The sequence below is a fragment of the Anabrus simplex genome, chromosome 1, assembly GCF_040414725.1.
Source record: "Anabrus simplex isolate iqAnaSimp1 chromosome 1, ASM4041472v1, whole genome shotgun sequence".
Classification (NCBI taxonomy): Eukaryota; Metazoa; Arthropoda; class Insecta; order Orthoptera; family Tettigoniidae; genus Anabrus; species Anabrus simplex.
Window position 1 is genome coordinate 697,864,249 of NC_090265.1, and position 27,164 is coordinate 697,891,412.

Sequence of the window (27,164 nt, forward strand, 5' to 3'; positions counted from 1 at the left end):
TAATTTCTTACTAAATTCTTTATCTTTATACTGATCTCTTTACCCCAGTAGCTTCCCATTCCTATTCTGTCGAACATCCTTTTCACTTTCGTTAGCCATTAATCATCCTTTTTTTTCCATTTGTTGTTTGTATGCTAAATTCAGTATTTCCCTCCCCTAATTGAGGAGCTAAAGAAGATGAAAAGGATAATTTTAAATGAAATTGAGTAAGAAAGTGAAATAAATCCACTGTGGTCTTTGAACGGAAACTGTCCCAGCATTTGCCTGGAAGTGAAAATGGCAAACCATAGAAACCCATTCTCAGAATAGCACAGGGTGGGATAATAATGCGCAGAAAATGCCCTAGCGCACTGAATTTCCCATTGCCCTTCCTTCCTTAATATATATTTAAGTGTTAGCAGTACCATTCCCCTGTTGTCTTTCACTGTCTGTTACACAGATATTTTCCCCGCAGCGTGTCGCAGTGCAGCAAGGAGCTCGCTTGGCACAGGGATCCGTCGCCCAACTTCCGGATGCAGGTCACGGATGTGGATGACAATGGCAACCGCCGTGTCTACACGACGTCAGCGTCCCGTTCGCCGTCTCCATCTCGCAGTGAGTATAGTATTCCTAGGTCATGGTGACGCCGGCTGTTAGCAGAATGTCACACAACTGTTCCAGTAGCCACAAGCCGGCTTCAATTTACAACTAACATACAATTTCTCCATTCCGTCTTTAGCTGTTTCAAATAGTTGTATAATCAGACTAATCTTATCGTTCTTCTTTATCTCAGTATTTTCCCACATCACGTAGGCTCAGCGTTGCTTTGGTGGATTCTTCTCTTCCGTGAATGTCTCCCCATTGCTTCTTCCTTCTTCCAAACTTTTTCTCTTAGATCCCCTTCTACCTTGCCTTTCCATCTCATTTTTGGTCTTCCTCTCTTCCTTGACCCTTCAATTTCCAGGTTTCCAATTCTTTTCCCCACGTAGTCCTCCCCTCTTCTCTGCACATGTCCGTACCATCTTAGCCTACTTTCTTGAACCTTCTTTCCTATGGGTCCCACTTTCACTGATCCTCTGATGTAATCATTCCTTACTCTATCCTTTCTTATAACTCCACTCATCCATCTGAACATTATCATTTCTGCCACTTCCATTTTTCTCTCTTGGGCTTTGGTGATCGGCCAAGTTTCTGCACTATGAAGCATCGCAGGTCTTACCACAGATTTGCAGAGTTTTCCTTTCATCCTGCAACTCACCTTTTTATCACACAGTACTCCACTCAATTGCTTCCAATTCATCCATCCATTATTTACCCTGTGTTGTATTTCAGCCTCCAGACCTCCATTAATTTGTACGTATTAACCCAGATATTTAAACTTCTTTACCAATGGCAGTTCTTCAGTTGTATAATCAGATAAACGTATTTTTTTTAAATTTATCAGTCAACCGTCTTGAATTTTGGACAAGCTAATTTCTTTCCCCAGTCAATACACCAGGTATGCATAAGTCTTTTCCGCTTTCACTAAGAGATGGCACCAGCGAACAGTACGCAGCGTATGAATTTGACACATCCCCGCCAGTTTGTTCGATTGACATTAACCTAGCAACACACACAAGTTGTGTCCGCCAAACACTAGCGTCTGTGTTGTATCGTTCAGTGATCAAGTCGACGTTTGTGCTGGAAAATAACATTTGCGGCACGCATTGCTTTTCTTATTTAATCAAAGGAAAAGGTTGTGGAAAGTCATCGTTTGCTGGTAGAAACATATGATGAACACGCTCCATCGATTAGAACATGTGAGACATGGTTTCGACAATTTAAACATGGTAATTACAATGTGAAAGACAGTGTGCGTCTGATAGACCACAAAAGTGCGAAGACGAGCAATTTCAGGCTAAACCGTTAGTGCACAACGCTATCGCCAACAAATGATTAATTTAAATCAGGCATTGATCGAAAGACGACCGGAATGGGCCAGAAGACATGGCAAAGCGATTTTGTTACACGACAATGCACCGTCTCACACAGCAAAACCATTAAAAGACGCCTTGAAATCGCTAGGATGGGACATATTTCCGCACCCGCCGTACTGCCCCGACGTGGCGCCATCTGACTATCTCCTCTTCGCATCAATGGGCCACGCGCTCGCAGAGCAGCCCTTCAGCAATTTCGAGGAAGTTGAAAAATGGTTCGATGAATGGTTTGCAAGCAGTTCTTCCGGCATGGTATTCATAACTTGCCTGAAAGATAAGTCAGTAGAAGCCGATGGCCAATATTTTGAATAAACAAAAAACTGAATTTCCCTTGAAAATGAAGGGTCTGCCTGGTCGAGGCAGTAAAGGCGTGTTCGGTTCACCCGACAGGACGTGGATTCGCTTCCCGTCAGGAAGTCGTAAAATTTAAGAAACGAGATTTCCACTTTCGGATGTGCATATGACCCTGAGGTTCACTCAGCCTACAACAAAAATTAGTACCAGGTTAATTCCTGGGGGCAAAGGCAACCCGACGTAGAGCTAACCACTCTACCCCACCAAGTGCTGAGGTTACGGATAGTGGAAATCTTTACCTTCCACCCCATGGCCTGTACGGGGATGACTTTTGAAAATTAAATGTTTTCTTTACCATAAAAAACCGGAAAAATCTTATGCATGCACCTGGTATATGCCTAATTTCTTCATAACTGCGATAGTCCACAGATCCAGGCTGGAGTTGTCCTTGCGGTTAGAGTCGCGCAACTATGAGCTTGCATCCGGGAGATAGTGGGTTCGAATCCCACTGTCGACAGCCCTTAAGATGGTTCTCCGTGGTTTCCCATTTTCACACCAGGTAAATGCTGGGGCTGTACCTTAATTAAGGCCACGGCCGCTTTCTTCCCACTCGTCGGGCTTCTCTATCCCATCGTCGCCATAAGACCTATCTGTGTCGGTGAGACGTAAAGTAAATAGCAAGAAAAAAAAGAAAGATCCAGGCTGTTTAACCGGTTCGAATGCATGTTAATTCGGCTTATTCTGTAATGTCGTGAGAGTAACATAACTCTTCCTAGGGTTTCTAATAGTCTGCAACCCCTAATGTTTATGCATAGCTTACAGCAGAACCATTGTGCGGGCTAGAATGTATTTGTTACTTGCTTCAGTATGTTAGCATTCTAATCCATTACTGCCTAATCACCTGGTCTATAGCCATTAATGTTTTTATAAAGTTATATCAATGATTAAAATCAGAGTTGATAAGATACTGAGTAAAAGAAATCGGAACACTTCCAACGAATAATTAGTAATTTTACTTGTAATCGTTATTTTTCACGAAATGTAATTTTTGCTGTAATTTTCTTCGTGAAATGAAATTGTAATACGTTACATTCCAGTAATGAGTTTATGAGGGGGTATCCAAAAAACGGAATTTTTTTAAACGTTATACAGTTTCAATTTTTTTACAAAACAACCTTATCCCCTTCAAAATAAACTCCATTACAACTAATACAGTAGTCCCATCGGTGCTTCCACTGTTCTAAATATTTTTGTAGTCATCTTTAGAAATAGCCGACACCTCCTCCCTCGTTTTTTCTTGACCACTTCAATGTTGTCAAATCCGTGTCCTTTCATGCCCCTTTTTATACGTGGAAGTAAGAAAAAGTCGCACGGGCAGCGGAACCATGCCATTTTTAACCAATAACTGTCTAACAGAGATACCTGTGTGTGCAGGTGCGTTGTCGTGGTGGAAGAATCCGTCTCCTGTCTGCCACAAATTGGGTCTTTTTACGAACACTCTTGAGCAATCTTCTTATTAAAACTTCCAAATAAAAGGTTTCATTAACGCTCTGACCTGGGGAATATGTTAAAAAACGAAACAGGAACAAAACAGCGCTAGTGAAAACAATCACTGCAGATGAACAGAACAAGCAAGGTCGACAACACAGGTGGCACTGAATTGGCAATGAGATGCACTATACATGCCTAGCGTCGGAAATGCGTACTCACAAGCTTCGCCCACGGCAATGTTGTTCCGGTTATTTTAGGGTACCGTTCGTACACTGCACGGCAAAAATCGATAAGCACCCAGAAGGAGTGGTTTAAAGTGAATGAAACTACATATGCTGCAAGACCATGTGCCTTTACTGAACTGATTACGATATGGGTCGTTGGCAGTTACAGTCGGAATGTTGTCATCAGGTTGGTAGGGTGTCGCACCCTCCCCCCCCCCTCTCTCTCTCTCTGGCCTCAATGCATACACTTATGTGGTTCGTAACGGTGTAAAACAGCCTTAGGATCCTCTCCTGAGTCCCTTCAGACAACGCAAGTTGGTACTGGGATGGAGCCCCCTTCCAATGTCTTCCCGCACGAGTTCTATGATGGAGAGGTACAGGAACCTTGCTGGCCACGCTGTAGTCAGTTCATAGACTCACGTGCTGTGTGTGGACGTGCATTATCTTGTTGGCATACTGTCCCAGAGTGCTGTGTCATAACGGATAGGACGTACGGACGCAGAATGTCTGTGACATATCGCTGTGCCGTCAAAGTCTGCCGTAACACTATCAGTGGTGACTTGAACGCATATCCTATGGCTCCTCTCACCGCGATTCCAGGGATTACGCCTGTGTGTATGTCCACAATATGGTCAGGATCTGCCCTCTGCCCTCGACGCCACCAACCCCGCACGCGATGGTCATCAGAAGTTATGGAGAAGCGTGACTCATCACTGAACATGATGCGACGCCAGTCGTCCTCTGTCCATGCCTCCCGGGCAATGCACCACTCCAAACACAGGCATTGGGTTTCCGGTGTCAATGGCAACCAACGCATGGGGCGGTAGGACCCCAATCCTGCGGATGCGAGTCGTCGGGACACTGTGCGGGAACTCATAGTATGTTGTACAGTCTCCAGTACATGTTCACGGATGGCTGGTGCCGAAGTTATGGGATCCTGCAATGCTTGGCGCAGCATACGACGGTCTTTCCTCAAGGTGGTATTTACTGCTCGACCCGAACCTGCACGATGTGATTGGGTGCCCTCATGCACCCACTGAGTCCAACATCGGGCCTCTGTGACATCTGAATGACCCACATGTCTGGTAATAGCATGATACGACCAACCAGCCTTATGCAGTCCTACAATGCAGCCTATATAAAATGTTGTCACTTGGTAAATAAGCTGTCTAACGCATCTGCGAGGCATCGCGAGTGCTTCGTACTGTATGTAGTCCTCTCTGCCCGTCTCACAGCAGTTGACTGGTAACAACTTATCAACAACAGGACGGTTCCATGAAGAATGCGCTTTAGTGGGCGTTCTACACATTGCAGATCCTTGTAAATCGAATCATTTACTCACACATCAATGGTACAGATGTATACCGAAATTGGATAATATTGGACCACTCATTCTGGGTGCTTTCCTTTTTTTTCAGGCGTTGTACATCGCATGGAAGCATAGACGGAGAGAAGTTAAGGGCAGTCATGACTGAAATGGGGGACATCTACAATTTTCCACTTATCATAAAACCAAATTTAAAACACAAGCATTAATAACATAGAGCACCACAGAAAAATTGATCAGTTGATTTTTGCGAAGTGATTAACAAATAATTGTTATTGTTTATGTCTTGAATGGAAAATAACCATTGAGACACAATCTATATATATATATAAAGTAACTGGTCCTGACTGACTGACTGATTCATCATCGCCGAGCCGAAACTACTGGACATAAATGAATGAAATTTTGAGGATATATTCATATTAAGATGTAGGTGCTCGCTAAGAGAGGATTTTTGGATATTCCGTCGCTAAGGGGGTAAAAAGGGGGTGTGAAATTATAAAATGAGTGTATCTATATCTCAAAACTTTAAAAGTTTACAGATGTGAAAATTGGTATTTAGAATCTTCTTTAAAAATAAGGAAACCCGTATTTTTTTATTTTCAGAAAATCCCAATAGGTTGGGTGAAAGAGGGTGAAAAAGGGGTTGAATGCCTTTTAATCAGGATACCGGTACTTATATCTCAGAAACCGCAGACATTACAGACCTGAAAATTGGAACTTTTGTTCGCTTTTAAAAATTAAGAAGCACGTATTTTTTGGTTTTTGGAAAATCCAATTAATGGGAGGGTGAAAAGGGGGGTAAAATTTTGAAATGAGTGCATCTATATCTCAAAACTTTTAAACTTTACAGATGTAAAAATTGGTATTAAGAATGTTCATTAAAAATAAAGAAGCACGTCTTTCTTTGTTTTCGGAAATTCCCAATAGGAGGGGTGAAAAGAGGTGAAAAATGGGTTGAATGCCTTTAAAGAGAATACTTATATCTCATAAACTGAAGATATTACAGACCTGAAAATTGGTGTTTGGGATCTCCTTTAAAAATAAAGAAACATGTATTTTTTGTTTTTGGAAAATACAATTCATGGTGGGGCTGAAAAGGGGGTGAAATTTTAAAATGAGTGTATCTATATCTTCAAACTTTTAAAGCTTATAGATGTAAAAATTGGTATTTAGAATCTCCTTTAAAAATAAAGAAACACGTATTTTTTTGTTTTCGGAAAATCCCAATAGGAATGGTGGAAAAGGGTGAAAAACGGGTTGAATGCCTTTAATGTAGCTACTTATATTTCAGAACCTGAAGATATTACAGACCTGAAAACTGGTGTTTGGGATCTCCTTTAAAAATAAAGAAACACGTATTTTTTTAGTTTCGGAAAATCCAATTAATGGGGGGGTGAAAAGGGGGCGAATTTTTAAAATGAGTGTATCTATATCTCGAAACTTTTAAAGTTTATAGATGTAAAAATTGGTATTTAGAATCTCCTTTAAAAATAAAGAAACATGTATTTTTTTGTTTTCGGAAAATCCCAATAGGAAGGGTGGAAAAGGGTGAAAAAAAGGTTGAATGCCTTTAATGAGGCTACTTATATTTCAGAACCTGGAGATATTACAGACCTGAAAATTGGTATTTGGGATCTACTTTAAAACTAAAGAAGCAGGTATTTTTCCGTTTTGGGAAAATCCAAATAATGGGGGTGAAAAGGGGGGTGAATTTTTAAAATAAGTGTGTCTACATCTTAAAACTTTAAAAGTTTACAGATGTAAAAATTGGTATTTAGAATCTCCCTTAAAATGAAGGAAAACGTATTTTTTTGTTTTCTGTAGATCCCAATATGATGGGTTTAAAAGGGTGAATAATAGGTTGAATGCCTTTAATGAGGATACATATATCTCAGAAACTGAAGATATTACAGAACTGAAAATTTGTATATGGGATCTCCTTTAAAAATAAAGAAACACGTACTTTTTGTTTTTGGAAAATCCAATTAATGGCGGTTGAACGGGAGTGACAAATTGGGGTGAATTTTTTGAAAGACTACATCTACAGAATATCTGAGAAACGTAGAATGTTACATACGTAAAAAGTGATATTTGGAATCTCCTGTAAATGTAAAGAAACATAGATGATTTGTTTTTGAAAACTCCACTTAAGGGGAACTAAAAAGGGGTGAAATTTCAAAATGAGAATTTCTACAGTATATCTCCAAAAAACTTAACAAGCTACAGAAGTGAAAAATGGTATTTTTATCTCTATTAAAAATAAAGAGACGTGAATTTTTAGTTTTCGGAAATACCACTTGGGTGGAAGGGGGGGTAAAAGTGACTGAAAATGGTGTAGAATTCTTTTAATTAGGCTACTGATATCTCAAGAATGAAGATCTTACAGACGTGAAATTTGATATTTGGAATCTGCTTTAAAAGTAAAGAAACACGTATTCTCAGAAAATCCAATGAAGGGGGCGGGGGTGAAGGAATTAAAAAATTAATTGACTTAATTGTATGAGAATACATACATCTAATAAAAATTAAAGTTGTTACAGACGTGAAAATTAGTATTTGGATCTCCTTTACAAACAAGGAAAAACGCGTTTTGGGGGGGAACCATTTTGGGGGAGGGAGTGAAAAGGAGTTGAATTCCTTTCATGAGGTCACATAAATCAAGAACTGAAGAAGTTATAGTCGTGATAATTGGTATTTAGAAGATACTTTACTATTAAAGAAACAAGTATTTTTTGCCGGAAAATTCACTTGGGGGGGGGGGGGTAGGAGTGTGAAAGGGGATACTTATATCTCAAAACTGAAGGTAATAGATGTGAACATTGGTGTTTGGAATCTCCTTTAAACATAAAGAAACACGCCTTCTTTTAAACTTTTGTGGGGGGCGGGTAAATAAACTTAACGGCGATGGGGTGTAAAAGGAGGTGAGAACAATTGATTTTACTGTTCATAATGTACTTATAAGGAGCCTCCGTTCCTCAGGCGGCAGCGCGCCGGCCTCTCACAGCTGGGTTCCGTGGTTCAAATCCCGGTCATTCCATGTGGCATTCGTGCTGGACAAAACGGATGCGGGACAGGTTTTTCTCCGGATACTTCGGTTTTCCCTGTCATCATTCATTCCAGCAACACTGTTCAATATTTCATTTCATTTGTCATTCATCGATCATTGCCCCAGAGGAGTACTTCGGCAGCCGGCATAATTCCTATTGTCGCCGCTAGATGGGGCTTTATTCATTCCATTCCTGACCCTGTCGAATGACTGGAAACAATGACAGCAGGTGTAATTTACCGCGAAGTAGCGGTCTTGCATCTTGCTGTGTGGTTCAGAACATCTAATAATAATAATAATAATAATAATAATAATAATAATAATAATAATAATGTTCTGAACCGTCGTCAAATGTGCGGACCGCGCTGGAAACGGGTCCTGGACGGGTAATGACTAAGAATTCAGTTCGGCCGCGGGTTCAGTATCGCCAAGGCACCCAAGACGACACCACGCCGGATCTCCTGAAGGATTTGATCCATATTAAAAATGCTTATAGGAAAAGATGACAAAGATTTAGGGACCCAACCTAGCCCGGGAAGTACGAAATCGATTGCTGGAAGGAAAGATTGAAAACTGGCAGGAAACCTGCCGTAATCTATTAGAAAACGAGTCAGATCGCGAATTTTGGCGGATTCTCTCAGAAAACGAGTCACATCGCGAATTTCGGCGGATTATATATAAAACAATAAGCATTCAATTATAAATTTCAGTATAATACCGTAGCGAAGCACGGGTATCTTGCTAGTTTTAATTATATTTGGCTTATGTAATTTGACAGAGTTGTCAAAAATAATCACATATATAACAATAACTCTGGGTTTTTCAGAAAGTTCTACAAATCTTTACTTTTCATATCATATGCAAAACTCTAGTTTGGTGCTACTTTAGGAACAATAATATGAAGATAATATTCGAATGCTAATAAAATGCATAACTATTTGTTATTTTATCAGAAAATTTCAAGTGAATCTGATGAGACTTTGTCGCAAGGAACATTTTATACATGGCAATGAAATGAATATATTTAAGGTAGTAAAATGCATCTGAACGTTTTGAGAAACATACTTGATTTAAAACTGCTATGGACTGTAAATTACTCCCTCAGACTTCTGTCTACTCTTATGCAAAGCGTATTCTTACCACAAGGTAAATATATTCCAGCGGCGTTATTGAAATTGTAGTCCGAAAGAACCTTGAAGTCAATATTGTTTGACCATGTGAGAGAAATGGACGTATGATTGATTTATATACGCCGTACTGCTACCCTTTAAATCGAGCATTTGCAATTTTTAGGTAAAAAGTGTTAACGGGATTTTAAGGAGGAAAAAATGGGGGACTTGTACGGTTAAAATTGAAATTCGACATTTTGGTCAAAAAAAAACACTTCAGTCATGATGAAGATCCATTTCTCAGCAGAATCAGTAGCTTCATCAGTGGAGGATGAGGTACCTTCTTACCTCTTCAATACTTCTAATGACATCCAACTTATCCTACAATATCCATAATTCCTGGAAATGTTCGCAAAATAAAACACAGATATCCCTTCAAGTGCCCCTGTAGAGCTTCCTTTAGCAGACGCAAAGCTGTAATTTTCACCAAGAGATCGAGGTTTAACTATGGACACACGGATTGATTGATTGATTGATTGATTGATTGATTGATTGATTGATTGATTGATTGATTGATTGATTGATTGATTGATTGATTGATTGATTGATTGATTGATTGATTGATTGATTGATTGATTGATTGATTGATTGATTGATTGATTGATTGATTGATTGATTGATTGATTGATTGATTGATTGATTGATTGATTGATTGATTGATTGATTGATTGATTGATTGATTGATTGATTGATTGATTGATTTTAGCAGTGGTAAAGTTAGAGCTCGTGGCCCTCTCTTACACTTAACCATGTAAATTACAAGATGATACACATAAAAAGAAATGTACTATTCTATTATAAAATTAAAGATAACTAAGCTAATTAACACATGTCGAGAACATGTAAAGAATGAAAGCCAACCTCAAGAAATTAAAAATAAGATAATAAGAAATCCGAAACATAAAAGTAAAACAGAATGAGAAAAGGTCATAATGAAAAAGTTACATAAGAACTGAAAATATACAGTAAGCAATGCATAAACAAAACACAATATATAATAAAGTAATGGAAATAAAGGCACGGCCCTAAACAGTACATGAGTTACAAGTATTATGTAAATTCACGCTATAACAATAAAAATATAATTATGACCTAATATTAATTATAAGAACAACGGAATTCTTCAACTGTACAGTAAAATAGCAATGTTAGTAGCCTACCTACTATAATCACTATACCTCGGATTTGTAGGTGGTAATAGGTTAGAATGTAATCTGGTTTGTAGGAAGTGTCATGCAACCCGTTGTACCACAGTGTAGGAAGAGTAGCATAAATTCAAGGAGTTCTATAGGCTGTATCCCTAAAATCTATGCAAATTTCATAGCATAACCTTTGTACAGTGTAGGGTATACTTGTTACTGGATTAAGTAAGTTTCCATTCTAACCTATTAGTACTTAATAACATGGACACTACACACAACCTGTCATACGTCACCAGTCACACGACATAATCAGCGGTATTCAACAGGTAGCCTCTACATGCAGTTTTAAAATTTGATATTGACTCAGAGTTCCTGACAGCAGCTGTAAGTGAATTCGAATGTCGTAACCCAGCCATAACGAAGGATCTATTATACATTGAAGCGTGGTTGATGGGAATTATGGAATGAGGATGATAAATGATATTTTGAAGAAACGTATTTGGGTACACTTTTCTTCAAATTCGATAAATGTGAAACTTCCGTCGCCTTTCGAGTTTAAGCCAGGAAAGAGCTGTGTAGCTGGGGGTTATGTGAGCATCATAACTCAAATTAAAAGCCAAGTTCAATGCTCGTTGAAGTTTTGTAGGTTATTCACGGGTCACATCAACGACGACAATTTCACAATAGTATCAAAGTTTGGAGAAAATGTATCTTTACGTCTTGTATCAAAATGTCCTTATGTTGTTTTAGAGGGCGTAGCGTCGTGTACACCTTTGTACATGTATTTCTTATGTGTGCAGACCAGTCAAGAGTTTCAGTCAGGATCATACCTAGGTTCTTCACTTTCTTACTGAACGGAATTACGATTGAATATAATGTCACCAGTGGAATAGTATAATTTCTGGGAACCAAATATGATTGACTCATCGAGTAAACAGTTTAATACACGTTAAAATAAAAGAAAATGCAATAATAAATGAATGAGCATTTCAGAAATGAATATACAGTCGAACCTCGATATCTCGAAGCTCCATTTCTCTAATTTTCAGTATCTCGAAGTAACTTAAATTTCCCGGCCGTTTGTCCTATTCTTCACGTGTAAATATTTCTCTATTACTCGAAATTCGGTTACACGAATTTCTCGATTTCTTGAAGCAAATATTTCCTCCCTTGAAGCAAAGAATACACTGTAACTCGAATATTGCGCAACATTAAATGTGCAATACGGCATTTGTGGTTTATGACGAACAGTTAACAAGTAAACAAAGGGTTAAAGTGATGCTGGAAACTTATGACGGGAACAGGAAAACTAAAATTTATAGGGATCGGAAAATCGGCGATGCCTCGCTGTTTCTCGGGTGTAAATTAATTACCGGTCAAGTACGAAAGAAACCCCCAAATTCGAGGATTACAAGCTCCATTTACGAATCTCGGCTGTGTGGTATTGATGAGAAGTTTCAACGTGAAGGGAGAAAAGGTTAACAGTAACAAACAGAAGAGACTAACGGATTTTTCCAAAAGGTATTAACGGAGGTATGTTTCTTATTTCACTACTGTATCCTGTCTCCTAGAGAGTTACTATAATAAGGATTATAATTAAAATGATGCCGTAAAATAGAGTTTGTATATTTTTAAATACTGTTAAAATAATATATTCAGTATAAGCCCGTAGATGCATATGATTCAATTATGCGCTATATATGTTCCGAAATGATAATCTCTATATCTCGAAATTTCGATAACACGAAATAAAATTTAGCTCCCGACGTGATTAGAGATATAGAGGTTCCACTGCACCTTGGACGTGCTCTTTCTTCTTTTATTTTGGACGACTATCGACCACGTTAATTCGAATTCAGCTTCATCTGTTTCTGGGCTTTTATCCTCCACCAGTTGTCATTGATCATTTCACTCTACACCTCCTCCTTTCTTCTGTCCACGATGCTTGGGCACGAGATCTAACTTTTTGCTCAAACCTTTTGGTGTCCTTTTCCTCGACTTATAAGCAACCCTGTTGCTGATTTTCCGTCCTTTGCATTACCATTTCTTACAGGTCCTCCTCCTGCTGATTCCAGCGCACCGTAGTTCTACTGGTCTCAATTTTTTTATTTGCTGTGGTGCTGACATTCGAATCCCGCGTCCAGAGCGTTTTGTATTTAGTTTTCACCGGTAGAGCTGGCCAGGCGACCAGCTGACACTCCACGTCCCCGCTCGAGACCCTATATAAGCGAGTGGGCCAGAAGAGAAAGCAGTCAGCTTTTACATGTAGGCTCTTTCCGACTATGTAGTTTTTCCCTGACCCTTAATACCACGCCTTAACACCCCTTCAGCAACACAAATCTAGCCTGGTAACGCGTCTGACGTGCAAACAGGTAGGTACTACTGCAGTACCTTTCCAGCTCTCGCATGCTATCTCTTTCTTCCTAGAAGCTAATAGCATGTCGGAGGCAATGTAGATTGAGCTGATTGCCACGCGGGGGGAGCGGGTTCCCCCCCCCCCACCATCACCCCCAAAAAAGAGAAAGCAGCCAGTCGTCCAACGGCTAGCTACACGTTACTTCAGAAGGGCAGATTATGATCTGTATATTAGTGTCGTGCAAAACACGCTCTATGCTCGGTTCATATTTGGCGAGTGTGGCTATGTCCGAACCTCGCTTCTCACAGGCGAGGCGAGCTATGTTCGTTCGAACTTGCCCCTTCATACTCGCTCCTTCACGTGCTTTGTTAGGCACAGGTGGAGTGCTCGCTCCCCCTCGTTCTTGTTTAGCCGTACTCTGCTGTTTGTCTCGCGCACCTTTATCTATCGAAACATTCGCTTTTCCCTCAATGGTGGACATGGGCATGTAACTGTCAATAGCTAAACTCGTATTTTTAGACTGTGATGCTATAATTATACTGAACTCGGACGGCTTCGTATATATAGGTAAGCAATACTGGAAAATATTGTATTAAATATCGCTCCTGTCGGAGAAATGGTTAATGAATTTCACGTGCTGCCACGTATATTCCTTCTGCTAGCATACTTTCCTGCTTTTGTACGAAAAATAAATACAAATTATTAATGCATAAGGTATATATTTCACTACTAACCATACCAAAGACATTTTATATCAACTGTTCACGTTAACACATTAAGTTGAATATAAACTTCAAAAGTAGTTTAAAAAGTCCTCTTTGTTCAAGGTTTCCTATGGCTAGTGCACAAACTCTAGCTCCTAACTGGGAATTAATTGCAAACTGATTACTTATTCTTCTGATTGTTGTGAATTAATAACAAGTCATTGACTTGGTCTGGGTCTAGTTGACTCCTACGACTCGTTATAAGCATTCCAGCTTTACTAAAGTTTATTTCGCTACTTGCACTGGTCGCTGGGATGCACAACGTACGTCTGGCAATTACTGACAGAGTAGGCAGACTGGTTTCGTGTTCCTTCCACCATCGCAGTAGGTCGTCATCATCTTCACCAGCATTCATATTGCAGTACATCCCTACTTCGTCGCCAGCAGCTGAGCTGTCGCTTATCCATTCACTGAATTTGTTCTTTTTCTTCGGAGGCTCTTGTAGGCTGGTCGATGCACGGACAGTGCGAGGTGAAGGATATATAGAGTGAAATATAAAATTAGAAATAACGAAACTTAACGAGATGTTTGATGGACGTTATAATACAATCACTCAAGTAATTAAACACAGCAAATTTTATTACGAACCTGATATATCGGATGTTATACAGATACGCCTTACTTCATCCATTACGTCCTTCCTTTCATCTTCTTCTAACATTTTCAGGTGGCGAAACGGAGGCCATAGAAATGTGGCTATTTTGTGTACAGTTGAGACCTGTACCTTATCACGTAATAGCTTGTGAGCTCTGATTTTTATTTTACGGATTTCCTGAAAGCAAAATCAAGGCTCAACATAATATTAATGTAATGGCTATGTGCAAATTACTTAAGTGACAGAAAATGAAGAAGTAAATCATTAACAAATACCTCACTGTCTGTTTCACTGACTGAGCAGTGCTGCCGCAGTTTATGGAACCACAAGAGTACTAAGTGAATTGTTGGTGCTGTGTCATGTTCAAGATCATAGGTTGCTTCTTTGAATGGTTTAAGGAAAGCTACCATCTCTTCTGCAACCTCATAACTGAAGCCATCTAACTTTTGGAAGGCATTATGATTTCGCAACAGCGCAACAATTTGATCATACTGTTTAAAAACTGACTGCAACATTGTATAGAGACTATTCCACCTCGTCATTACTTATTGCTGTACCGTCGTTTGAAGCTGGGCAGCATGACCGCTTTTTTTAGGTACCTCACTACTGCCTTTGCGGCGTTTATTGTGTTTCTTATTACTCATTATTCATAGTTATATTCTTAGTACTCATTATTCATAATTATACTCTTAGTACTCATTATTCATAATTATATTCTGCACTTTACGTACGATTTATATTATATAGATGATATGATTTTTTTTTAAGTGTGGTTACTTTTGTTAATGGTATTACTGTTACTATTGTCCATATTATCATATTATTGTCATCAGTAGTTATTATTAAGTGTTCTAGGTTAAGACTGGTTAAGTGTAGGAAAGGGAGTACATCCCTAACTTTGCCAGGGTAAATAAAACATATTACTTACTTACTGGGGCATCTTCCACAAGAAATCTCGTTTCATCGAAAACGTGCGAAAGTGCTGTATTTATGCAGTGAGCAGCACAAGGCAGACGTCTATGTTCTTCGAAAGCTTTATTTATGTTTGAACCCTGATCTGTTACAAAAAACATGTCTTCATAATCACACTGAGGAATGTTTAACTCGGACATTCTTTCGTGAACTTCCTCAATTATACTTGCACTTGTTTTCTTTGTATTTGGAAATTTTGTAGTAAAATGCACATTACTGATCAGCTTCCACTCTCTGTCTATATGCTGCGTAGTCAGCGTCAGATAATGGGTTTGGTTGTATTGGTCAGTCCACATATCAACAGTAGCCGAGCAACATTTGTCGTGCATGGCAGAAATAATCAGCGGCATTATTTCGCTTCGTATTTCATCTACCTTTGCTTGGACGTTTCTGCTGATGGTGGAAGGATGCGGTAACACATCAACAATATCTACTTTTCCAAAATTAGCACCGATATTAATCAGTTCTTGCCCTAATTCTTTAAAGCTTTCTCCGGCAACAGTGTTAGACGGTCGTAAATCTTTGGCACACATGAAATCACACACGTTAGTTATTGTTTGCTTTGTAGTGCCGGGCAATACTTGGCGAGAAAAGCCAGCATTAAATTTGCAAACGTGTTTTTTAAATGAGTTGTACCAGATTGATATGTTAACAGTGCATTGCACATTTCACAGGAAACATACCCTGTCTGCTGACTATCTGCAATGACCACAAGCAGGAACTTCTTCCAAATATCAGAACTGATCCCATCTCTCTTGATTAGTTTATATTCACTGCTTTGAATTTTAGCCATGACGCTGTCCGTCGATAGACGTGGCATGGTGAACTTCAGCTCAAAACTAACGGGTAACTCAACCATTCCTTCGCCCTTTTATACCTCCGAATGTAAACAAGGGATTCCCTATATCTGAAAATACCACATTGCTTGCAACGTCAGTAAAGCAAGCAAGGCCATCCTCCCTAGTCAGCAAGCTTCGCTCCGAACATGACCTGTCGAACGAATTGGAGCAAACTCGGGCATTTTAGCTTACAGGCTCCACTCAAGCGTGATACTGGTTGCATATGCGGCTAGGCACATGATGTTCTGTCTTGGTTACCCGTCTCAAGTTCGAACAATGCACGACACTACTGTATATGCAGCTTACTGAACAGGTGGACTGAAGCAATCTCGTGAGGTTTCCACCTCTAGACTCACTGACGTCTCTCCAAAGTTTACATTCTCAAATCTTCAGCTCTTTAATGAGCACTTCGATTTTGCAAGTCAGTTGCTATGCAACTTTTCTCCCTCAGCGAGTCTTCATTTAGTTTGTGTACTGGCAACGTGTAAATATTGTATATATCTCAAGTGTTGTAGTAATCTGTTTATGTGAAAAAACCGTCCGTTCTATGGAAAGACTTTTCCTTCAGCAGAAGCTGGACTTCGAGTTTAATGTGCAAGTGGCACACATTTCGCAATACTGTATCACTGCAATTCTCCTTTAATATAATTTTATTTCGTGTGTTAAATAACTCTCTTAATACACAACACTTCCAGGGTTCATTTCGTAGGTATGTCCGAAGAGCATGGCTCTCCTCTTGCGGATATTATCTGAGATCTTTTCCATCTCGAGATATAATCCTTCGTTTCCTTTTTTTTCTATACAAACCTTTCGCTGTTCTTTGGGGTCCCACCACATTCTTCAGAAAGTTTCTCTCCGCTAGTTCAAACTTCTTGGGTGTATTATTGCACGATATTAAAATTTGAAAATCATTTTCAAAAATAGTCCGCCTCTGTGGTGTAGTAGTTAGTGTGATTGGCTGCCACCCCCCGAGGCCCGGGTTCCATTCCCGGCTCTGCCACGAAATTTGAAAAGTGGTACGAGGGCTGGAACGGGGTCCGCTCACCCTCGGGAGGTCAACTGAGTTGAGGAGGGTTCGATTACTACCTCAGTCATCCTCGGAGTGGTTTTTCATGGTTTCCCACTTCTCCTCCAGGCAAATGCCAGGATGGTACCTAACTTAACACATTGCTGTCCGGCCCATCCGACGTATAACTGGCCACTGTGGCCGGAAGGTTTTGGCAGAGACGTGGAGTTATTGCAGGGTATCATAATTTAATAATTTCAGGTTCATTCACAGTTATATCTGTCCACTTTAAAGTTTTAGGTGAGATTTTATATTTCGGTTCATTCTGGTATTGATATCTGTTTGATTCCTCCACCATATATGCCAACAAATCATTACAAATGAACAACTTGACATCACTACCGATATTTTCAGGTTCACTCGGCGAAATTTTAACGCCAGGCGTCCACGAGAAAGACTCCAAAAACAGTATAATATCCTGTTAGGCCACTCACTACCAGAAATAGGGAGAATATTATCAACAGTACTTTCATCTAGACCATCTTTGCTATCTGAAGCATCAGGTCATTGCTCACATGGTGCAATAAACGTGTCATTCAACGCATCACTTCCACATAAATGCATGACACTAGCACTAGAATTATCATTAGACAATTCAACTTCACTCTCCTCACAATGACGGGAAACATATGACAAATTATCAGCGTATAATTCATGTATAATATCACCAGGAGTCAGTCCAGTGTTTTTGTTTACCGGGGCTGCCATTTTTGTTTACTAGCATTGATGGATACACGGAAGATATTCGAAGGCAAAAACAAATGCAACTGACGCACTAAAACGGGCAAAACCAGTACTAAAAGAAGCATAGTTTTTCTACCATTTAGGCACATCAACGATAATCTGCAAATATTTCCTCAATAACCGTTAGATGGCATCAGAAGGCAGACTTGCACAAACACGTATTTATACGTGATCGGCTACAGAGCGCCGTGCTTGGAAACACGTATTGATACGTGAGCGGACAGCATTGTGTTAAGACCACGGCCGCTTCCTTCCATCTTTCTTGTCTATCCTTTCGAATCGTCTCATCCCCCACAAGGCAGGTGAGGCCGCTTCGGCGAGGTACTGGTCATATGACCAGTAATAATAATAATCGCGTGGCCTCAGCTACCGTGTGCAGACATTTCAAATTTGACGCCATCTGGCTGTCTGCTCGTCAATTTCGACGTTCCGTTTTACTCTAGGCCCCCACTAGGTGGCAGACCGAGTAAACCGAAACTCTCTTGGGCGTCTATGGCTGAGATTTAATGAATTTTGTCGGGTAAACACCAAATGTGTCACCAGAGATCTTTTACATGCCGACATCGTACGACATGAAGTGTCGAATGGACTTTTTTCCGCCCTTCAAATATCCGACCACCTCTGCCGGGTTTGAACCCGCTATCTTGGGATCCGGAGGCCGACACTCTACCGCTGATCCACAGAGGCAGCTTCCTGACCAGTTGTATCCCCCGACCCAAGTCTGGCGCTGCAGAACACTGCCCTTGAGGTGGTAGAGGTGGGACCCCTTGCTGAGTCCGAGGGAAAACCAACCCTGTAGGGTAAACGGATTAAGAAAGAAAGAAAAGAATTAAGAATGATCTTCCAAAATAAAAATGGTTTTCAATGACAGAAATTTCACACATTATTTCCCCTGAATTCTGTACGCTGTAAATTGTACATCTGTGTAAATGTATTTGATATTGTCTTGTATGCATTATACGCTAAAGAAAATAAATAAAAACTCACGGCCTTTGAGATGTGGCGCTGCCGTCGACTATTAAGAATATCAGAGTCACGAACGGGAACGTTCTCAAAAGAGTAAATGAGACACGTACCTTGGTTGAAACCGTGAACAAAAGAAGAAACAGCTTCGTTTGTCACTTGCTTCGTCATTCTGACTGGTGCACCACCGTGTCTGAAGAGAAAATGGAAGGTAGAAGGACCAAAGAAAGGCCCAGAGCGCAATTTCTCGACAAAATTAAAGACAAGCACAGCTATTGCAGTTGAAGCTGCTGGCCAAAGAAAGGGAACGCTTAGGACATGCATGTCACCCACCAAATTTGGGATTAGAGAGAAGAAGAAGGTAAATAACTTTTGAACCTCAAAGATACAACATTTAATCCTGATGGTAGCGTTACAATTCATTTATGAAGTATCACACAAAGATATTCACTGAACACCTCACTTTCATCGACGTCATCTTCCTCACAGCCTGGCGTACAGTGGTCTGGAATGAGTGTGCGGAAATCGTTAGATGTACAGTCACAATTTCCTTCATAATGGGAATCACTTTCGTCACAAAGACACTATTACTGTCTAAATCATTAGAATATTCGAGCAACTGAACGAGTTGGCCGTGCGGTTAGGATTACGCAGCTGTGAGCTTGCAGTCAGGAGATCATGGGTTCCAACTCCACTATCGGCAGCCCTGAAGATGGTTTTCGGTGGATTCCCATTTTCATACCAGGCAAATAAATGCTGGGGATGTAACTTAATAAAGGCCACGGTCGCGCCCTTTCCACTCCTATCCCTTTCCTAACCCACCGTCGCCATAAGACCTATCTGTGCCGGTGCGACGTAAAGCAATTTGTAAAAAATATGTTAAAATTCGAGCATATCTAACTTGTCTCGAGCATTGAGATAAACGGTGATGCAAGCACATACAGAAAAGGAGTGATGAAAGTATTTAAAAATGATGTTTCAGTAAATACAGCGAACACACACACACACACACACACAAAATCAAATTATCGTATTCGTAAGCCAAACACAAACTTCGAGCCACCACAACATGAACATTTACGGTCAAAAGATTAATTTGTCGAAAATAAAAAAAAAATTCGTAGGACTAGTGGATCTATCTGTTGAGTAAGATGAAAAGTAATGTTTTAAGTTACCATCACGTTGCCATCCAGCAGCCACACAAATGAGCATAACCCGTCAATACAAATACGCCAGAGCCGATCTATCGGCGCCGTGCGTGGTTATTACTTAAATGTTTTCATTGCTCCCCTGAAGGTGAGAGGCGGGCCTCCTAGATGGTGACGCCGTCTCTCAGGCCAGGAGATTTGTATCGGAGAACGGGATGTGCGGAGAAGGTGAGGGGTTGGCGGCCGTGGCCTATACTGGGAACTGTTTCAGAATTTGTCTTAGTGGAGGACAATGAGAAACCACGGAAAACCATTATTCTCAGGACAGCCGATGGTGGCGACCAGCCTGAATACAGAGGCGTATAGCCACGGTAGAGACGTAGAACCCCTCCTCTCCTCGGTTGGCCGGTCGGAGTTCAGGGCTGTCGGACCACAGTCCAGCCGTGGTCACTTGTGGGCCGAGACCCACTCTGCAACCGCCCACCCCGTGAGTGTTTTCGCCATAACCTGTCACAGGCGCTGAATGCAACAGTGTTAACAGTGCTAAGGTATCGTGTTTAGTCTCAGTTAGTGATGACAGCCACTTAACACATTGACGACCGGCCCCGCAGATCTCCGTAGTACTGCGACCAGCGGTTGTTAACGAGCCCCGGAGATCTCCGTAGTACTGCGACCAGCGGTTGTTGACGGACCCTGGAGATCTCCGTAGTACTGCGGCCAGCGGTTGTTGACGAGCCCCGGAGATCTTCGTAGTACTGCGGCGAGCGGTTGTTGACGGACCCCGGAGATCTCCGTAGTACTGCGACCAGCGGTTGTTGACGAGCCCCGGAGATCTCCGTAGTACTGCGGCCAGCGGTTGTTGACGGACCCCGGAGATCTCCGTAGTACTGCGGCCAGCGGTTGTTAACGAGTCCCGGAGATCTCCGTAGTACTGCGGCCAGCGGTTGTTGACGAGCCCCGGAGATCTCCGTAGTACTGCGACCAGCGGTTGTTGACGGACCCCGGAGATCTCCGTAGTACTGCGACCAGCGGTTGTTGACGGACCCCGGAGATCTCCGTAGTACTGCGGCCAGCGGTTGTTGACGGGCCCCGGAGATCTCCGTAGTACTGCGGCCAGCGGTTGTTGACGGACCCCGGAGATCTCCGTAGTACTGCGGCCAGCGGTTGTTGACGAGCCCCGGAGATCTCCGTAGTACTGCGGCCAGCGGTTGTTGACGGACCCCGGAGATCTCCGTAGTACTGCGGCCAGCGGTTGTTGACGAGCCCCGGAGATCTCCGTAGTACTGCGGCCAGCGGTTGTTGACGAGCCCCGGAGATCTCCGTAGTACTGCGGCCAGCGGTTGTTGACGGACCCCGGAGATCTCCGTAGTACTGCGGCCAGCGGTTGTTGACGAGCCCCGGAGATCTCCGTTTTACGCACAGGTATCGTTTGTAGCTTCTTGTGCTATTTGTTGGCAAATTTTTTAACTACTTTTAATCATGTCATGGAGTAGAGGGATCGTAGATTTTAGTGTCGATGTACTTTTCTATTGTACGATATTTGTACCCATGCAAACTTCATATATACACGGGTGTTCTTACACGCCGAGAATCATTGTACAAGAGAATTATTGACGTATGTTGGGTATTCAGCCCGAGGACTGGTTGGATCCTCAATAACTCCACCATCAGCTGTCATAGATGGCTTAGACATCACTAAAAACGCACTATAGGGAAATGGCTAGTTTTTCGTTAGTTTCCTCACCAATCCAGAAGTTTCTAATCAGTCTGCCAAGCCCACAGAAATGCTCGCACCAACCGATCCTATGAGCAACATTTTCACACCATTCATAGCAGGGACTGGCCGCATAAAGAATGGCATTACTAGTATCGCTCATACCTCAGCCAATTTTATATTGTCAAAGTCAAGGATGAGACTACAACTGACAGTCCATGTGGATACATCCGTAAGGTAAAAAATGTTCCTTACAGATTTCTTGCTTCTGTGCTAACCAATGATTAACCCACGTTAAAGGTCACTAAGCCAACCCGATCTCTTTGTGTACTTTTTATACGGTACGATGCGTCATCTGTTGTCATTTACTAATGTATGGGAATGTCCGTGTATTTTTGATCAGATTGTGTGTATTTCTCCTATTAAGGCATTCTATAATGTTGACTGGACAAAGCTATTTGAGATTCTGAAGGTGATCGGGATCTAATATAGAGAAAGAAGAATTATATGCAATGTGTGCAAATATCAGCCTGCACTGATAAGAATCGAGAGTTTAGAGAAAGAAGCAGCAGTCCAGAAAGGAGTGAGACAAGGCTGCAGTTTGTCCACTCTCCTTTTCAATGTTAGCAGGCAGCAAAGGAAATCAATGAAGAATTTGGAAAGGGAATCACAATCCAAGAAGAGGAATTCAAAACTTTGAGATTTGTGACGATATTGTTATTTATGAGTCTGCAGAATATCTGAAGAAATTGCTGAATGGTATGCACGCAGTATTGGAGAAGGGGAACAAGATGAAAATAAATAAATCCATAAGAAACAAATTAGTACAGTCGAAGTCAGGTCATGCAGGAAATTTTAGATTAGGAAATGAAGCCTTAAAGGAAGTTGATGAATATTGTTACTTGGGTAGTAAAATAAGGAACAATGGCAGAAGCAAGGAGGGCATAAAATGCAGACTAGCACAAGCAAAGAAGGTCTTTCTTAAGAAAAGAAGTTTGTTCACTTCGAACATTGAAACAGAGATTAGAATTTCGTTACTGAAGACTTTCGTCTGGAGCATGGTACAGTACGGAAGTGACAGATGGACGATAACTAGCTCAGAAAGAAAGAGAATAGAAGAATGTGGTGTCACAGAATAATGTTGAAGGTGAGATGGATAAATTGAATCATGAATGAAGAGATACTGACTCGAACTGGTGACAGGAGAACGATATGGCGAACATTGATCAGAATAAGGTACAGAATGTTAGGACACATCTTGAGACACTCAGGACTTGTGCAGTTGGTTTTTAAGGGAAGTGTAGGTGGCATGAACGGTAGGGTTAGACCAAGGTATGAATACGACAAACAGATTAGAGCAGATGTTGGTAGTTGCGGCGATTGGGAATTAAAAGTGCCGCGTTAAAAAAAAAGAAGGTATAGACAACAAACAGCAGGGTTTGTGGGACAAAGCGGAAGATGGGGGAGGGGGTGTACATAAAAAGAAAACAGCTACAAAATGGTAAGATTTTGGTGCTCTCTAAGCGAATTTTGACAGAGAGGTAACGGTTCATAATTTACCAACTTAAGTGCGGAAGAAATAGTTTGTTCAGATTTTGATTGAATAGTGTACAATAAAACTTTCGCCAAAGGAACAATATTGTACATGTGTTACAATTAAATAGAAGTAGGGCGTAATTATACAATTAAAATCATTTAATATTTCACTACACACTAAGAAACTAACAGACACTAAAGAGACTGCCAGACAGACGAATGCGCGCGTTAAGCGGGTGAATCATACGTCAGAGTCCCTAACTTTGCGGGGGAAAATACCCCCGTTACCCTTCCTCACAGCACAGCACAGCACACCACTCCTCTACTTACTCTGGCGCTATATAAATCGGTTGTCCGCGACGAACGACATTTTGTGCGTATTTCCGCCAGTAATTTTGTTAATAATTAACCCTACACTGCATGAATTTATTTACACCCACAACTCTGAAGTGAAAATATTACTAGAGGGAGATTACATATGTAACATCACACTGACAACATATTTTTGATGTATTTGATCATACTGGTGGGCAAAAAGGGAAAAATTCAGGAATGTGCAAAAACGCTACATCATGCATTGAAGGCTACTAATGTACAAATGTTACCCAGTACAGTATATGAGCAGAATTATTGTTTATTACTTATAATAACATAGAAAACTAATAAAATTATTTTTAAACAATTAAAAGAGATTTATTACATTGAAGGAATTGGAAAATAATAGCTTGCTCAAATGCGTAGGTCATATCCGCAGTTCAACTGATGTGATAGCCTTTGAAAAATCTGCATTCTTTTTCAAACGCAGTGCTGCTCGGTCATGGCCATCCATTTACGGCTGCTAATTTCAGATGACCATCAGCCATAAAACAGAGATTGCATGGTTGCTGGGTAACACTGCTTGGCCATCCATTCATAATTTACATCACAGCCTGCACGGTTGCTAGGTAACAATGTCTGGCCATCCATCCACACTTTACATCACAGCCTGCAGAGTTGCTAGGGTTACACTTTTGTCAAACTACCTTCCGTAACGCATATTTTCAGATGATCCCCAGATATGACATTTATGTCAAAAGGAATTACGAATATATTTGATAAAGGTAAACAAATCCATGTTGAGAAAACGCAATATAAATTACAATATATACGATTATTATTATTATTATTATTATTATTATTATTATTATTATTATTATTATTATTATTATTATTATTAGGACTTAAATCTTGCAGCATTATTGAAATAATCATTAAATAGAACACTATCAATAAGTACTTCAAGTCATTGCTGCCCGTAACCTTCAAACATGCATCTGAAAATAAATGCCTTAGCTGCATGATGTAGCAAAAACTCTACAACCATATTTCATGACTTTTTAGTAACAAATATTGTAAATTAAACATTATTAGACAATTATGCTAAGAGATAAGTATATTGTGGATAGTGCAGTATTTTTGTTAAACTTCAATCGTCAGCGAATCACCTAGAATTATATTTCAATGCTACTCATGCATGTACAGCCCCCATGACAAATGCCCAACTGCCTGAGGCTAAGATAACATAGCACATAGATGGAGAAAATCATTGCCCTTAGCCCCCTGTAGCATAATTTCTGGAAGTACATATTTGAAAGATATTATGTACATAGCTAGGTTTGCCATCTTTTAGCATATTACTGGACTACAAGAAGAAGAATATTATGTAGCGAAAACGCTACACTATGTAGTGTAGGGTTAAAGAAATAATGGACAGAATTAGCTGATAAGACAACAGGGATTGTACAAATTGCTTTCTTTATAATAATTCTTGTAATTCCTAGTATCAACCGGCTAAAACGGAATAAAAGTGTTAATATTTTCTGACAAAGTGGGGGCCGACTGCGCCCCCTCGGCCGCCCTAATCACCGTTACTGGATGTAGGATATAGTAGTTACGTAGAAATGAAAATGTTAGCACAGGATAGGGTGGCTTGGAGGGTTGTATCAAACCAGTCTGTGGAAAGATTACCCAAACTACAACATGTGGTTAACTAATATACACGGTGAACCGAAATTCGCGCATTCGGGCGTCGCAGCGCGACTCCTCACATCCCAGCAATAAAAAAAATGTATCTCACAAAAGTTCGTCCTGGGTCGATGACCTTCGATGTTAGGCCCCTTAAAACAACAAGCATCATCAAAGTTCGTCCTGCGAGTATATCCGGCAGAAAAAGGACGTTGAAGAGTGGCAACATGGCAACAATGTAACCACATGTCAGGTAACTACCTCTGTCAGCACATATTAGTCGTATTGTGCAGTTGAGGTTAGCCTGCAAGAGGTCGAGGGTTCGATCTTGGGTTAGGGCGCATGTTTTTTTTTCGTAAATGTAGTCCAGGTGGTATGGTATCTGGCATCTTAATCGTCAATAGCGATTACAGCGGGTGCTCTAGAAAGTATTTGCACTTACATACTACGATCCTAGAAATGGACGAACAATCGTTTCATTGGTCAGCTTTGAAAGACGCCCTTTCCACGTCATGGGCGTGAATTTATTTGCTGTTGACGATTAAGATACCAGATACCATACCACCTGGACTACATTTACGAAAAAAACATACGCCTCAACCCAGGATCAACCCCTCGACCTTCTACATGCTAACCCAACACTCTATCCACTGCACCAACTGTACTGCACGACTTGTATGTGCTGACAGAGATAGTTACCCTACATGTGGTTACAGTGTTGCAAGATTGCCACTCTTCAACGTCCTTTTTCTGCTGGATATACTCGCAGGACGAACTTTTGTGAGAGACACTTTTTTACTGCTGGCATGTGAGGAGTCGTGCAGCAACGCCCGAGTGCGCGAATTTCGGTTCATCCTGTATATCTTTATATTGCCAAACGCTAAATAAATAACAGTTTTAATGCAGTTAATACAATTAATTCAGAACTTCCCCACCTCTAACAATGTCCTGGCCATTGTAGCGCACATACCAAAAATTTAGTTTAGAGTGGATAACTGCTGAAACCTGTTGATACTAGTTTGAATTTGATAGAGTGTTACTTGTTGCAGGGTCGGTGTCCCCTTCACGTCGTAACGCGCTCGATAACCACGCCTTCGTGGTGCTGCAGGAGGAGGCCAACGGGAACCAGAGACGTAAGTTCGACGTACCTCGTAGCAACCTGCTGGACATCCCACGGTCTAAGGCTGCAGGGCGTCGAACAGACCATCACATCCGGTGGATGCCTCCCTGGTACGACGCGCCAACATCCATCTGAAGTGCTTCCAAATGAAACAGTGCTACCAACTGCCTATTTACATTACTACAACAGAGTCACAGGGTCTACAACTGCCACTTGTCATCGGCCTACATAAATACTGCCTGTTACGCTTCTTGTATAACATGAGCTGCTGCTAACAGAGAATTATTTATGCCAGTACAGGGCTGCCAACTGTCATATCAAAACACTGATAAACTGAATGTTGTGTGAATGTTTTCTCCCGTCGTTCATGTTGAAAACAAGGTTATCAGTATCAACATTTCCTGTATTCTGTGGTATTATTGTTTTCGAAGTTTTTCCTTAGGTTAAAATGGATATCAGAAATAAATGCAATATTGAAAAAAATGTTTTCAGATCTTTCAATGCCAAAAATAAAACAGCTAAGACAACAATGGACAAAAGAAGAACAATGATACACAGCAATTCGTCAGGTTTCTTGCTGAAAGAGGCAGATCTTTTGAATTCCCTTTTCTCACTGTGTAAGTTATCTGTTCGTCATTGCCGGCAGTCCTGAATATGGTTTTCTGTGGTTTCCCACTTTCACACCAGGCTGT

General features: G+C 40.8%; 1 protein-coding gene across 1 annotated transcript; it reads left to right on the forward strand.

The window, feature by feature from the left end:
• The first annotated feature begins 455 nt into the window (after nucleotides 1-455).
• On the forward strand, nucleotides 456-26,942 carry LOC136886718 (uncharacterized). Its single transcript, XM_068227354.1, has 2 exons — nucleotides 456-594; nucleotides 26,402-26,942. Exons 1-2 carry the CDS (start codon nucleotides 513-515, stop codon nucleotides 26,605-26,607), a joined length of 288 nt encoding a protein of 95 aa, XP_068083455.1. The 5' UTR covers nucleotides 456-512; the 3' UTR covers nucleotides 26,608-26,942.
• Nucleotides 26,943-27,164: the final 222 nt, after the last annotated feature.